The 16,602-nt window shown below is 37.9% G+C and overlaps 1 protein-coding gene across 12 annotated transcripts in view; it reads right to left on the bottom strand.

The window, feature by feature from the left end:
- The window catches only part of MAGI2 (membrane associated guanylate kinase, WW and PDZ domain containing 2), a 755,689-nt gene that overhangs the window by 244,756 nt on the left and 494,331 nt on the right, over window positions 1–16,602 (bottom strand). For all 12 annotated transcript variants that reach the window (XM_055712103.1, XM_055712104.1, XM_005443453.4 and 9 more), the window contains 2 exons: window positions 13,375–13,590; window positions 3,234–3,447 (listed from right to left, as the gene is read on the bottom strand). In XM_055712103.1, coding sequence (XP_055568078.1) covers window positions 3,234–3,447; window positions 13,375–13,590 — 430 coding nt within the window. The remainder of the gene's footprint in view (window positions 1–3,233; window positions 3,448–13,374; window positions 13,591–16,602) is intronic.

The raw sequence follows: 16,602 nt of genomic DNA, 5'->3' as shown, positions 1-16,602 counted from the left end.
ATGGGCTCGATAATATCCTTGAGACTACTCGTTAAGGCTTAGTTGTAGCTCAGCTTAATGAACTGCAGATCTTCCTGGTTTAATGTCTTAATCTCCTGCACCCCTTCCAGAGAGCTCTGCTGCCTATAGGTGGAGAAAGGGCGGGAGAGAGAGGCAAAATCAATTCTGACTTTTATAAATAAGTATCACAATGTGTAACCGACTCTACAGAACACTCTGTAATGTAATTGTGTATGTGATGGAGTTGGAGAGTTGGGTGAGGGCCACATTTAAGGCTGACTGCACACGATAGCAGATGCACTGAGAATCTTGGTCCTTTTGTATTCCCTTCAACACTCTACCGGACCAACACAGCAAACATCGATTGCTTGGGATCCAACACAGCCAATGTATGGGGTTTGAAAGCAGTTGGCAAGGTGAGGTCTGAAGGCTATGGGGAATTGCAGCCTTTCCTTAGCCCTGTGAAAGGGAAAAACTAAAAATCAGTGATGCCTACAATTTATTTAAGCACGCTGAAATAGGTCACACTCGTCAGCTGTATTTAAAGTAGGAAAGAAGGAGCAGAACTGGAGGTTTTTTGGTGGTATTTCAATTTATATACGCTGTTTTAATTATTGCATGTTCTCATTAGCATATGTTCTCAATGAAAGCAAATGTATGAGATGGACTCCTGTCTGTGTGGTGTGTGCCTGTATTTGAAAATTCGGAGTCATATGTAAGGGAGACTGGAGACAGCCCAAGAAATGGACTTAAGTAGCTTTTCCTGGAAAACAGTGGTAAGCATTATGCAGTAAGAAGGGATGCTCTTCCTGTTCTGTCTATGAATGCTAATATAGGTAAATACAAGGTCATGCACCTATGTAAAAAAGGGAAAGAAAGGAAGAAGCAGACCAAGCCACGCTCTAAAATACAACCAACACCTGAATCATCTAGTGAATCTAGTATATTTATTTTTTTTCATTTTAGTCCTTGAGGCAGAGGAAATTCCTTCCACTGTGCTTTACAAAATGCTCACTGGGCCATTAATGATGAGCAAATAAATAATACTGTCTACAGACAGTTATCTTTCTTCTTACGAAGTCACTCCCTCTCTCACTGTAAATCCGCCACGTTACTTCTGATGGCAGTTTCGATAACTGAGCTTAGATACAAATTTTAGAGGTTAGTTTGAGGTGAACAAATTAAAATGCGATGATGAAATCTAAGACCTTTGGGTATACCTGGGACAACCTGGAACTTGAGATCACTTGCTGCTTGGAGTCCTTAGGGTTTAAAGGCACAATTCATATGAGCCTCAAATAAAGCAATAAAAGATGTTGCCTAGTATGACTTTTTTCCCACCCATTGTGATGTACATTTTAAAAATGTTTGGTTTTCATCTATTATTTAATAATCTAGTACAATCTTTACTACTGTTCGGGGAGATGTTGTTAGACAAATAGGTTTTTGTTGTCTTTTTATCTTTCCGTTTTTTGTGAAAGCAAATGGAGTCTCTTCATGCCATTAACCAAAGTGACTTGTAAACAAAGAGGCAATTTAACAGCATCCCCACAGCATTACATTCCTACTTAACCCTGTGAAGACTCTGCAATGTGAAAACTCAAACGATCAAAGAGTTGTTCCTTTGCTAGATTCTAGTAAATAATCTGGTATTTTTACAGATGTGTAATTGCACTTTTTTGCAATTACATTATTCAAGAATATAATCCCAAAGGCAAGGAGCCCTTACAACAGTCTGTCTATCCAGTCTGCACCTCTGATTGATTTCTCTGCTTTACATAACATTCATTTAGTGGAAGTGAATGATGAGCATTGTCAGAACTGCAGTGTAAACCAGAGCATTTCCAGGAAAGGAAGTAAGCTGTAACATCAAAGGGATTTGTGGAGTGGAATGGTTGCTCTGCAGAGCGGCAGGGCTATTTGCATTCACTGTATTTATTACAAAATAGACATTTATTTTCTATTAAATTGCCTGTTGCAGTATTTACCCATGTCACAGTTTCGTGTGTTAGTGGCCTACCCATCATCCTGTCCCCCACCCCCGAAACATATCACAGGTTTTTGTTAGAAGTGATATAAAAGTGCCACATAATTCAGTCTGCTCTCTGTCAGAGCATTAAATATGTGCAGAAAAATTATATTTGGGAGTGAGGTAAAAGGGAAACAAGGGCTTGATCTAGCCTGGAAGTTATTGTAGTTTTTCTCTGCTTGCTTGGGCTAAGTTACTATAATTACTCTTTTTCTACAATGAATATATTTTTGCTCTTTTCAGCAAAGACACTTTTGTTTTCATACTTACTGCTCTTTTCAGCGTTGTATGTACCAAAAGCTATGGTTGATCATACCAGTGTTCATGACAAATCACGCGCACAAACTTTATTCTTATAATTTGTTTACATTTCATGTGATAGTAATAAATATTGCATAGAATAAGGAACTTAAAGTAGGAGTGACACCTTCAGATGTTATTTTTACCTACTAATAATTCAAATAATGGCTAACACTCCAAATTATTTGAGGCAGCTCCTTCAAGAAAACATAAATGCCACTGCTGCCTCTGCAGGAATGTTCTGCTCATGGAGGTTTCTGGGTTTTTTTGTGGAACATGATGTTGTATGAACTCACTGATTTGCTGTGCTCTTATTCCGGTAATGTGTATTAATGACAGCATGCAGAGATGAAAGAACTTTTATATCCATTTGGTCAATGAGTGGGCTAATTAGCAACACGTATGTACAGTCTACCAAGAGGAAAAGATTTCTACACATAATAAATTCTCCGTATTGTCCACTCATTTGTTTTATTATTTCTAAATATAGCATACCCTCCACCTACTGTTTACTAGCTAGTTTTTAGCCTTCCTATCTTTCTTCCCTTAAACTGGCAAAAAGTCCAAACCTCTCCACCCCTGTCCACAAAAGGAAGAACCCAGCGACTGTACTACATGCCTGAAAGCACCAGAACAGCAGAAAAATCATGCTTTCAGCAGAAGAAACAACAGCTTTAATTGCTTTCATTGAAGTGTTAAGCAGTGCAGTTACCTATCTTGAAAAAGAGCATGCTTCCTCGTAAATCAGTGATGCAGGGATTGCCACCAGCTCTGGGGAGTCTTGACAGCCACAACATTCCTGCTGTTATAATGAGGAGTGCAATGCTCCCCTCCACCACACAAACCATTTCCCCGCCCAGTTAAATATGATACAGCTATTAGAAAGAGAAGAAATAAGACTCACTCAATAAAGTAGACTTCCCCCTTTTCTGTATAAGCCATTTCCCAGTTATCAGGCAGTGGGCCCAAGTCATCATTGTCTTCAGGTTTAGTCTGCTTTGTTACATCCATATCCTCCTTTGCCTCTTCAGGCTGTGTATATCCTGGTGCAGAACAAGGCTGGGTGGAAGACACCTCGCCTGAGACACCTGTACTCTTCTCTTCATGTTCACTTGATTCTGGAAGAGAAGAAAAAATACAGGCTTTGGATATCCAAGTTAATGTTGGAGAATTTACCAGGTGCAAGTCTCCAAGGGATACTCTATGAACTGCAAGTCTTGACATAAAAAGGAAAACTCTGTTTGGTTTACACAAGGGCCCCTCTGATGAAACATTTTATCTGGAACACAATAAAATAAAGCAATAAAACCAAACTGAAACAAGAAACTAATAAAGAGCCAAAGAGTTCTGGCTCATTGTGTCCCAGGAATCCTTCCAGGCCAGCAGTATGCATCGAGCAGAAGGCAGCTTCACATCCAGCAGCACTACTTTCTTCTGCCTTAACTTTTCAAACTATATGCTATAAAGTAACTACCCTGCTGTTTTACTGCAGACAACAGATCTTTTTCAATTAAAAAAGTATATACACGGATTGCTTTACCTATATCCATACATCAAAGAAATCAATGTGACATCCATCAACTCATAGCAATGTATTAACTCTATAAGAATTGGTTGTTATTTCGTTACTGATTAAAATCTGTGGGAGGCTTAGTTTCCCACAGCCAATGCCAAATGCTTCCTATACCCAATGTGGTTGTGTCTCACTGTGGCTAAGAACATATTCAGGAAGGATCCCTCCTTTCCCATGTCCTTTTCAGTACTTGATCTTTCATTTTTATTCATTTTACTTTCCACAAAGTCAGATATTAGAAAATGTGGTGTCCAACAGTATCTCTACCACCATCAGTTCCCACCGTCCAGTCTTTTAGCTAAGCAAGTGTGGTAGAACTTAGCGATACTTGGTAAAACATCCACTGAACACAAACATAACACAGAATCACAATGATACCTTAAAAAAATCAGCTAAATGGGGATCAGCTGTGCAACATTAGGATTCTAAGTGTGCCTTACCCACATTGTTGAATACTTATATCCAGGCTTAAGAGTCTACATGTTCACCTGCATGAATGACTGTGACAGAGCAGGGCTTCCTTGCACAGAACTATTGATAGTGGAGGAAACATAATCTTTTCTTGACTATTAATCGTAGTCAAAGTAGTCAAACACAGGACGGTTAAGAGAACTTGTCCTATTAAAGAAAGAGATTCCTTCATCCTTGGAGGTGAATAAATTTGTTTGACTGGTCTACTAGGTATGTAAGCTGTGCTTTATCATATGGTCTGCCTAGGAATTATTTCTTGAAAAAATGTGGCAGGAACCTGTTGCCCCAGTTGAAGAAGCTGTCATCCTTGGATTCTTTTTTCTGTTGCACTTAAACGAAGACCGATCTCATTGAAAAAGTAGACAGACCTCTACTTTTGTCCAGATGAACTGCAACTAAAATAAATGCATGATTTTAATGTATTGACTGAATCTCAACTATGATGGGATCCTAGTCAGATGGCTGAGATGACCCTACATATTAAGTTAGGTAAACCAAATTCAGTCCTGCTTAGGCTAGTTGCTCTGTTTCTAGACAGTTAAAATGGGGCGAGATGAATCTGAGACCTAGTAAGCATGGCTTTACATTAAGTTATGTGAAGGCTAATGACATAAGCTCCCCAACAGACATAAATCATAGGGACACAGACAATGAATATCAGAGAAGAACTGAGAACAAACTGTTAACTTGTACACCAGTATTTAATCAAAACGATACATATTTGGTGTAACAGAGACTAGACTGAGACTACTATAGCTTGTTCATAAACATATGTAAGGAATGAAGGAAGTTGTATGGTTTTGATTCATCAAAAATGTATGTATGCTTGCTCTGAGTAATATTATATGGACTATATTGAAACCTGTGGATAATTATATAAAAAAGAAAGAGTAAAATATGTTTTTAAAACAAGTCAACCATGTAGTTTACAATGAAGTTCAAGAAGATGACAATTTCTTTCATGAACTAACAGTACATCCAGAGCATGGAACTGTGCAGATACTTTTGTGAAACATGTAGGAGTGGAAGACAGCTTGGGTGAAACAATCTGATTTGTAGTGCTCGGGACAGTAAAAAAGAAGAGCAACAAAAAATTAACAATGGTCTTAAAATACCCAGTTTTTAGTAGACTCACAGAATTAAAACATTTGATGCTATGGCAAGCCATAGTAATGGAAAAGGAGTTCAGGAGAACTGGTAAAGATTAAATAAAAAATACTAAGGATACAAGCATGAATTATTCTAATGAAAAACAAAAATAGTAAGTATATATAATCAGAGATCATTTTGACTAAGCCATGATTTTTCAACAGTCTGCTACTTGAGATAGAATTGTACAAAAGGTGAAAACTAGATTAAATTGTTAAGGTTGAAGACAGAAAAAGCAACATAGGCATCTAATAGCAAAGCACAACAGTCAGTCTAGAAAATGGGATACAGTCAGGGATATTAGAGGTGACAAGAAAACTTTCTGTAAGTGCGTTAAGAAGACCAAAAGCAGAGTCATTCTAGTACGTGGGAAGGAAGGAAAGCTAATACTGTATGACACACAAAACCCCCAGCACTATTTTTCCCTCAGTCACTACTGCAAAAAGATTACCTGTGATTAAATGACTAACGTAATCAATGTCAGCAGTAGGGCTCAAGAACATGGACTAGAGTGGGCAGAGAACAGGTCAGGTAAAACTTAGATGAAGCTGCCATTCTTAGTTGGCAGAGCCTGATGGAATGAAACCTAGGCTGCGGAGGGAACCACTAAAGCAGTCTCATGGCTAGTAATGGCTACACCACTGAGACTTCATGAAGAAAAGAAACTTAGGAGACAAAGTCCTGGTTTCAGCAAAGTATCTACGATTTAGGCTTTTACACAGCTTTATATTCCTAATTTCTGACCACCTAAATTCCTGATGAAATAATTTGCTTAATTAGGCCAATATGTCTTCTTGTAAAAAAGGAGGAAGACCCATGAAACTGTAACTGCACATCTTTCTGGTTTGAATTCCTCAAAGTACGTTGGGATCAGCAATCAAACCACCTACATGTAAGCTCTTCAAAGGTGATAAATAATTGTCAAGATTTTTCAGGAAGAAATTGTGCCAAACTAATCTTATTTCTTTTCATGACAGAGTAACAGGTGCTGCTCCTTAGGGAGAAATGGTAGACATAGCTTTCGTGATCTTATAAAAAGACTTTTGACACTGACACATGTAAAAAAAAAGAAAAAGATTGGTCTTGAACAGGGTGATGGTCTATAGGTCTACAGCCATATGCTACATCTCAATTCATACTTTAACAACATTGTATTATACTAATTTTATGCTATTCGGAAGTATGAATCTGTCTGTGGGAAGAAACTAGTTAGCAAGAGACTCAGACACAAGTTTTGCTTGGTTGTAACCCACAGCAGAGCAGCAGGGTGCCTCCTGTCTACCAGTCGTAAATCCCTCTCCCCTGCCTTGCCTTTCCAAAATATGTGGCGCTTGTCTGGCGCAAAATGCCACAATCAGCTGTAAAAATACATGGGGGGGGGGGGGGGGGGGGGGCAAATGCCTCGGCAGAATTTCTACTGACAATACAATGGAGGTATGGGGATGTGTGACGGATGTCTAGCCACTATCTTCAGTCAGTAATGATACTATGGCAAAGAGAAACAAGCATCATAATCGGCAGGAAAAGTAAGCATGTGCAATACAGGTCCTTCCACCTTCAGCTACAGTAAGGTTTAATTAGGAGTATTGTGCCCAGTTTCAAAAATTTCACGTCAAGGAAAATGGGAAAGAGTCCAGAGGACAGAAAACAAGAGGAAGAAGAAAAAAAGAAAAAAAGGAAAAAAAAAAAAAAAAAAGGAACAGGAAAAGATTGGAAGTATGGCAAGACTGAAAAACAGGTGTGTCTAGTCTTGAGGAGAAAAAAACTGATGGATGGGGGAAGCATTTTAAAATATGTAAGTTTCCTGCAAAGCAGAGAGAATAATATGTTCTCCACTTCCCCTGAGAATAGGGCAACGTAATTTCTGATAAACTCTTTGTTGTTTTTTTTTCTTATCTCTGCAAAACAAAAGTAAGTTCTCATCTGTGTCAAGCATCATTGACACACCTGTGAGCTCTATTCCTGAGGCTACCTGCAGTCTTGACCACATTTCTACTACAGGAAGGATGCCATACAGACTATAGACGGAAAACAAGACATAAAGCCATGTGGTACATATGACCACAGCAGAAAAATTAAATTTGGAGCACAGGTACATTGCACACAATGGCTAATGATCAACCGGTTGGTCTGATAGAGCACAGATGTGGCCACATTGCTGTGTCTTGGGATTTTACCACGATATCTGCAACAGGCGTTCTTCCTCAAGATCTTATTTTCAACAGGCCTGAAAAGGTCAGATTCTTTATTTTCAACAACATTATCAACAAATACCAGCCATTGCGATGGCAGGAAAAATGCAAAAATTAAGCCTTGAGGATTGGAAGAAATATTCTGAGCTTGTCTAAGACAGAGATTGCTATCAAAATTTAGATGGGAAAAAAGAAACCTGATGCTTATTTAACAACTTAAAATTATAATTATTTTAAAGCCAATCTCATGAATTATTAATTCCTGGATTGTTATCTTTTAATAGCTTACTTTGATAATGGAGAAGGCATCATGATGACTAAAACCCAGTCAATTAAGGTAGAATTGCCTAATGCCATTTAATAACATTGTTTTACACAATGGACATCCTAGTCACACTTATCTGGAATACTTACGGTGTCATCTTATCTTTTGTTATATTTATCTGTCATTCACATATGCCAGGTAAGGTAGATATTCACCTTTCTGGCTTTCTTTCTGCTAATATATATTCATAGATAATGTTGGATTTAATAAAAACCAGGAGTTCTTGTTAAAAGCTAGCAGTGTCTAAGTGTACAAATAAAGTTTAAAATACTACCATAACACACTGCGAGCACAAATATTTCTCTTCAGACAGTATAAGACATAAAAAAAGATCCTAAAATTGTACCATAATATGAGTCCAAAAGTATTTTTGTCACTAAAAAAACAATCAATTGACTTTACATCAAGTGAAATAGCCTACTAGAGCTGCTGTCTTGCTACAAAACAGATTACATGGTCCAGTTTTCAAAAGCAGTTTAGTGCAGTATCTCAAAAGTGAGTGTCCTGGGAAGTGACAGAATAAACACCAGTAAAGCACGAGCAAGTTATTACGTATGTCGAATACAAAGAACTTTGAGAACAAGATAACGTGTATGTTAAAAATACCAACTTATCATAAAGTAATGTAAGTTCATCTCTGTAGAATTTCAACTCCAAATAACAACAGATAAAATATTACTGGCTGATATAACATATTCTCTATACAGCTCCTCTTAAACAAGATGGTGAACATTTTTTAAAAAGCAACTGGTAATTATGTTGTGATAGACTCAGAATCTGAGCCTTCATCAATTCTGCTGCCTGCACGTTAAATTGTTTGTATTATTTACAGTCGAACTTGAAATCTGCCATCTAAACACGTAAGAGAACATCGCCATTTTATTCCTTTATTTTAATGCTGCGGATTATTCACGCAGTAATTTTTAAAAACTTATTCTTCCAAAAGAAACAACTCAGATGACCTAAGCGATACCAGCAGAGAACAAATTAAAGGAAATATTATTGAATAGTAATTTATGGAGTGGTTTTAGCAGCTCTTAAAGAAAATACTGCAACTCTTTATATCATTATTGTATCTCACTGACTAATTTGTTAAATTCTGCACAGGAACCAATCCATTGACTTGAAGTAACTGTTGGATATAAGAGTAGTTTAACTCCTGTTTGCTGAGCAATGTGCACCTATTTTCTTACAAAATTATCACTGCATCCTTGGAGCTGCTCCCTTTCCCACAGAGCTGTAGCCATCTTTGTGTTTTGGTTCTTTGCATGAAGGCACTGTTCCCCCTGACTACTGACACAGGCACTAGGAGCTGATGGGGAGGAAGCAAAACAGCAGACGTGGAGACTGGGTGAGCATAGGGCATTCTGTAGGTCTGTGACCTAGCTATGATAAATTGACTTTAAAGAACACACCTACAACAGAAGTATCAATGGAGACCGACTTATGTATTTTTTAAAATCTCATGGCTCTTGGATGCCGTGTGTGTTCTTTTCATGCATCTGACAGTTTCTGCTGTGTAATAATAGAAGAATGAACTCAACCTGTTTCCTGGGTCTGCTGCACCTTGCATGGTGATTGATGGCATTGGGACCCTAGCCTTTTGCTTCATTATCAACCTAAGGCATGGAATGATAATTCTGAAACTTTATGTCCTATCTGATCCCTCAAATACTTGGAGCCTGCCAGAACTTTCATCTCTGGGTGCAACTTACTGTTGTTCAAGTAATGTCAGAATGACGCACATACATAAGAATTCTTTCAATATTAGAGTGGTTCTTCTGGAGTTTGGATGATAAACAATCAGTCAAAAGTGTGAAGCAAATGTGACATGGCCAACACAGTGTCAAATCATGATCCTGGTGGTGAAGGAGACTGACTTATTTCTCTGCAGACACAAACAGCAACAGCAGTGAGAACTGAATGCCTGGCAAGCAGGTTGTAATTTGACCAAAACACTTTTAACTCTTTTGCCAACGCATCAGTTTTGCAGAAATCGTTCATTTCAATGCAGTGTCTATCAGGAAAGGCTTCTCAGAAGCAAGATGTCTCACCCAACAGAGACACAACCCAGAGCAGCCAGAAGTCCATTAATGTAAGCAATTGCACTAGGTGTGAGAAACCCAATGCTAATTCTAGACTGTGCCATATTAACAGCTAATCTATAGATGGTCTCTCATATACTGCTTGGCAAATAGTAGGATTCTTCATTTAAATTTAGCTGTCTAGGCTCCTGTATATCTATAGGCTGATTTAAGCATTCCAGATTGTAAAGGTGATCCCCTAAAATGGGTATCTAAACCAGCTGTATTTTCTTACTCTTTGGAATTGCTTCTTTCTCCTTACTGTAAAAAGAACAGAGACAAGTAGCTCAAACAAAAAAGTAAAGCATTTAGGCATATAATTTACTAAAGTTGGATGAGATAAATCCCATATCCCAATTAATACTCTTTCGCCTGAGAGAACTTGATCCAGGATGAGGCACTGAGAGTGCCCTATTCTAAAATGGCCAAAAGCCTCATCCTGAAGAATTGAGAAGGATTCCTGTTGGGTTCTGGGCTGAGAGCTGGTGACAAAAGTCAGAAAGAATAAACACACTGGACAGCACAAATTAACAAGAAGATGGTTACAGATCATGGTTGAAGATCTCCAGCCTGCCAATATACAACTGTCTGAGGGAAATCTGATGGCATATGAAGCAAGGTATGTGGAAGTGAATTAATGAAAAACTCATTCCTACTAACAAAGCTCAACAGATATATGGTTTATCTTAACAGACACTGAAAAGTAATCTGAAAAATCAGACCAAAAGTACAAAGATCTCTGCAACTATAGATGTCACTTATTGGTCTGATAAAGATGCGTTTATTTTCTTCAGATCCATCTTAGATCTGCTACTATTTCGACCTAGCAGTCCTAGGTGTTATAGCAGTCCTCTGAGTTGCCAGACTGATACCTTTGGCAGTTAATAAGCCATTAAGTTGCTGAGCATCTATAAAAATGTATCAATGTTTGAGATGTCCCAGGAGTCCTATGTTTAATAAAATACTCCCGATAGAAGTGAAGCATTTAAAATAAGAATGCACTTTCTAGAAGAACTGGAAATAACAAATCTTCTACCTATGTTGCTTCTTTATAAAAATTAGATTTCTCCCTCTACCAAGAGTTTAAAACCCCCACAATTCAACATTTCTGGTTTTCCTGACTGTTCAAAGACACAAACCACAAACGTACACACATTTTAGAGGTAGCCAAAGACTCTGTCAGCTCACAGAGAAAATGACTGCAGTAACAGGCTCCGTGGGAGCTACGCTGCCCAACAAAGGCAACACAGCATGTATGTACAGAGCTGCTTTGCTACAATCCCCAAAGTCCTCAATCAGTGTAACTGAACAACAAAACCCTGCTTATGAAACCATGAGAGCCAACACAGGCACTGCTTGTTCTGCTGGCCACACCTACAGGAATTACTTTGTGAGGGGCGAGGAGGGGGGAGGCGGGGGGCTCTTTTACACCGATGCTCATGTAGTTCATTTTGTAACACAGCACATGCCAGTGCTTGTTTCTTGGGTGCTGCCTAGTCATCGTTCACATAGAATTTGCTTGGGAGAAGCAAATTATAGGTGTACGACGTGAGGAGAAAAGCTGGTAAACATTGATCCAGTTCGAGCTGAAACATATTGCTCTGGAAATTGCTCCTCAGCAATGGTCCGTTATGCGACAGATTTCGAATAACTGCAAAGAATGATCTTTTTAATGATTTCTACAATACACATCAAAGACCAAATCCTGCCTTTGCCTCTTTCACTGTGGAAGTATCCTGGCAACGGAGCCAGTGCTGATGTTTTATGTAAGGATTTCTGGGATTCATCCTTCTCTGCTTAGCTGTGTAGGAGAGGCACTAAGCATCAGAGCACTGCTGAAATATGCAGTGTTGTGCGGAACGGATGAGCAAGGCTCGTACAGCATGTGATGACAATGGCCAGGGAGTAATGCCGAGAGGGGAAAACGAGATCCACTCTCACCCCACCACCCCCTGCCATCCCCCTTGCACGCGGGGATAGATTCTGCCCAGGGATTTGCCCTTACATTAATGTTATGTAGCAACAACATAAACACATGTGGCAAATACATCCCTGATGAGAAGATACTCAATTCGATATATTTTCTAATGCAGTAGGAGGAAAAAAATATTATATATAGAATCTGCAGTATGAAAATCCTTCTACAGTGCTTAGATGATTAGGTAATGGATATTTTGTTTCACATTAACATATACATTTAGAGAACTTGCAATATTCCATTTTAGCTTCTCATGCATACGATTGTCACTGTAGGCTTCTACTTCAATAATTTGTTTCTGAATTTCTAGGTTCACCAAAAAGGATTCACAGGGTTATTTGTCAGAGAGGTATAAAAGTCTGAATCCTTTAATTTCCTACCTCAACAACAATGACAAATCATTTCTTTAATGGTATTTCAGAATAAAAATGATTAAGTACTGTAAAATGATGGCTTACTGCAATGTTGAAGGGGAATCTGATTACCTGCTTGGGAAAAGGCTGGAGTGTTTCCACTCAGGATACCAGTCAGTATCTTAAGCCCCTTTTTTTCTGGAGAACTATGATCCAAGGGGTAAAATAAGAGCTGCCTTTCAGGACTAGATGTCTGAAACTTTTATCAACTTTATGCAGGCTCTGGAACATCGCTGAAAAGGGTTCTTCCTGGTAGCTTTGCCAGCTAAGTTTCGTTGGCACTGCCACAAATTCTTTTATACGATAACTTTACTCTTGCACAATATTGCTAAGATTTCATAACAATTTACAAAACTTCAGTTCATAATGTAGTGAGCAGTCTTGTGAGTATCACTATTTGAGAACAAGGAGACCTGAAATAGAGAGACTAGGTTCATTTGACCAAATTACAGTTCTCCAGACTCCCTCTATATTCAGTGGACAGACAGAGGCACTTGTGACTGATTTCCTAACCTAGAAATCTAAACCAGGTCACATGAACTGTATTCAGAGAGCAGGTATTTTTCTTTTTGGTCTATGGAGAGGGTTCAGAGGGACTAGTTCAGAGACAGGTGTCTTTACAGTAGCTGAGGTGAGATGACTCCCCAAAATGGAGGTTAAAGTGATTTGGTTTAGGCTTCAGAGAAATCCTTTTCTTCAGAGAAGAAAAAATTTCCTTCAGAGAAATGATTCAGGATTCCTGGCTGTCAGTCTTGCCAGAACATCCTTACCTGAACGTGCACATTCTCCCTGCAGAAGGAGGTAAGGGAGGACTCTGTGAATAACAGAAAGGCATGGCAAAGTAAGAAGGAATGACAGACCTGGTGTTACTGTCACATCATTTCCATTCACCACAGGTCTTTCTTCCTCTTCTTCCTCTGGTGGCTCGATACCCGTCTTCTCCATATTGCTCACAGACTTATTCCTTTTACGTTTGCCTTCAGCCCCGGGAGTGGCACCTGGGAGGATCTGATCTGTTACATTTAACAGCAATGGAGCCGGTTCTGCTGGAGGCTTCGGAGTGCCGTAATAGTTGTCTGGGAAGAAAAGAAAAGAAAGAACACATAAATCTGCAGAAATACATATGCTGCTGCTGCTTCTTTTGTTGGGATTATGTGAGGTAGGATCTGGTTCATCAGCTAATATTAAGATTAGTTCTCAATGTTTCCTGTGAAGTTAAATATTCACCTTTCATGAAATGGTAACTAATTTTCTTGGTGATAGCACCAGTGATCAAATGATGTTCACAAGTATATACCACATGAACACTTCCTGAAATGTAACATTCCTGTCATCCAAATACCTGCAAAATAGGCAGCATACCAGAGCTGTTTTCTTATTTCAAACTGTTACTTAGGATAAATCAGTTTTGCAACATTTATGCCAAAAGACAAGAGATCTGAAGGATCAAAAGGACTGTAAAAGTGCTGGCTCTTCACCATGTTATGTCATTTCCACCCCTCCAAACTCTCACATGCTAAGAAAGTAAATTATCAACCAGTGATTCAGAGATCTGCAGTTTTCAGTAATGCTTGCACTATCTAATTTTTCATATTTGTCAAAATTTTGCTATTCATGAGCCCCACATTTGTAATATTTAATGCTAATGTATTTTCAAAGAAAGTTGAAAACTTATGCTTTAGGGCTTAAAATTATCTCAAAGTACTAAGGTGTTCTGAGAAGACTTAAGGTGGCTGACAGATTACCCTCTATTTGTCTCATGAAATTTCTGGCAGCTTCCTCTGAATCATCTACTGCTGTCAGAAGGATTATTAGATTAGATGGACTATGGTCTCATCTTATCTATCAATATCTGTATGTTTGAATTTCTTGCACAGCTGGACTGAAAATTGGTTTATTACTGATGCCTCAAATTTGTCTTCAAATATATGGTTAAAAATAAAATATTAAAACAATTAAAATAAAAGAACATTAAAAAATAGCAAGTCCTTTCTAGAAGCAAACACAAAGAGTAGTATAAGACATAAAGATAAAAAAATGCTCTTTATGCATGCCTTTTTTTTTCATGTGCAAATTGCATTGAAGGGCAGTGACCAAAATGCTGCACAAGTAGATCTTCAGCAGTTAGTATGGGAAACTAAAAATAATGTCCAGCTCTGAGACAGTTTTCCAAAGAAAAAAGCACCTACGTAAGAATACGTTGAAGATATTTTAGACTGTATGACCATTTTTTAATTCTTATCCCACAATTTAGGGCTTCTATGAGATTATGTAACAGTACGAACTGGCAAAAATTATTTTAACCACATATGAGTGTGAAATAAATAAATATGTTACATATGCACAGTAAACCATCATAAGATGCATTTTGCAGGCAGAGTAAAAATTATTACTACTACTATTCTTGGGTGTTTCCCATGAATTACAACGTTCAGACACACAAACACCTCAATACAGCTAAGTAATTGAGCAGCCTTGCAACTACTGAATACTCTATGAATTTTTCACAGTGGTTTAGCAAAATTATATTAATAAAAGATGCTTTTGTAATTGTAACACACTAGAAAAATGTCCTGTGTTAAATGGCCCTCATACTGATAGCAGGATCCTCATTGCAGGATTTGGGGTCTAAGGGAGTAAGAGAAATCTGTATTAATCCACTCGCAAAACTGTACCTCCAAAATTTGTCAAAATCAGATTTGTCACAGTCAAAGTTCTACGCTCTGGCAATGAAGGATATTTTGAGAGTACTGGAAAACCAACAGCCTTGAAGGCAGTGCTCAGCTGGAAGTCTACTTTTGTATTTCCTTAGGAGCACGTTACCTTTATTGGTGAGATTGCATGTCTGAAACACTACATATTTTGAAAAAAAGATTTCCCAGTCTAGAAAATTCCTCTCTGACTTAAGCCATTTTACCACTCTGAAAGTTAATCAGTGCCACAGACACCTTTAGCTTCAAAAAACTTGTTAGGTATGCACTAATTTCCACTGATTTCATAAATACCAGCACACAAATCCCAGGGTCACAGGACCAGTGTGATACAAACTGTGAAACTAAAAGTGTAGTACCTTGGCTTTTTTTCCTTTGTTCTTAGTTTTGCCACTGTCATACAAAAGTGAGTGCAGTAGTAATTAGCAGTAATATTCTGAATGGTAGATAAGATGTTTTAAATGAAAGACATGCTCATTCCATTTTTGGATATTAAACAATTTTTCACTTTAACTGATGTATGTATTATTGGGAAACAGAGAGAAAAGTCCTAACAAAAAATTTCTATGAATATAACATATATAAAAATACAAGAAACAAAAATGCCCATTCAAGATTAGGAGACAAAGAAGATTGAACTCTTTCCGTTTCAAACTGAACATGCAGTACAATTTCCAACTTCTGTCCTCTAACATAACAAGTTATGTGCCTTATGATCTAGTAACCATTGACTTGATAGTTTTGCATTATTAGTTGCTACCTACCTACCTATCTATCCAAAATCCAAATATATGTATAAGCAGTGCAAATAAAACCAAGAAACTGTTCCACAGATATTGATATAATGACTGCATTATAAAGGTGTTCCAAAGGAAAAAATATATAGGATGCGATACCCAGCCATGTCAAAGAGGGTGCAATGCTCAATTAAAGAAAAAGCAGAACCAGTGTAAACTGTATCTTCTATCAAAAACTATTTCTCAGTGTCTTGAAATTCCTTGCCTAAGCCTTAGAGCATTAGAGCTAATGGAGAGACTCTAAATAGAGAGACTGTCTCATAAAACCTCAGCAATTGCTGTATCTGGGTATAATGCAGAGACTAAATGTTTTAAACACCACAACTTTTGTTGCAATCGTGTTTGGAAAATCTCTGATAAAACCAGCTTTTTTTCATCCGGCATGAGCAAAGGACAGGGCTGGTTCTAGATGTTGCTGTTGAAACACTAATCATTAGGTACAGAAATTCAACTTTCTGTAGGTACAAAAAGCACACCAAATAAATAATTTCAATTGTGTGCAATTAAAAAAAAAGGAATAAATAAAACAAAGAAAGATTACTAAAAGAAAATATAAATCCCATGCTCACTTGCAGTCAAA

The sequence above is a fragment of the Falco cherrug genome, chromosome 5, assembly GCF_023634085.1.
Source record: "Falco cherrug isolate bFalChe1 chromosome 5, bFalChe1.pri, whole genome shotgun sequence".
Classification (NCBI taxonomy): Eukaryota; Metazoa; Chordata; class Aves; order Falconiformes; family Falconidae; genus Falco; species Falco cherrug.
Note: the sequence above shows the minus strand (reverse complement) of the source record. Positions and strands in the feature narration are given on the sequence as shown.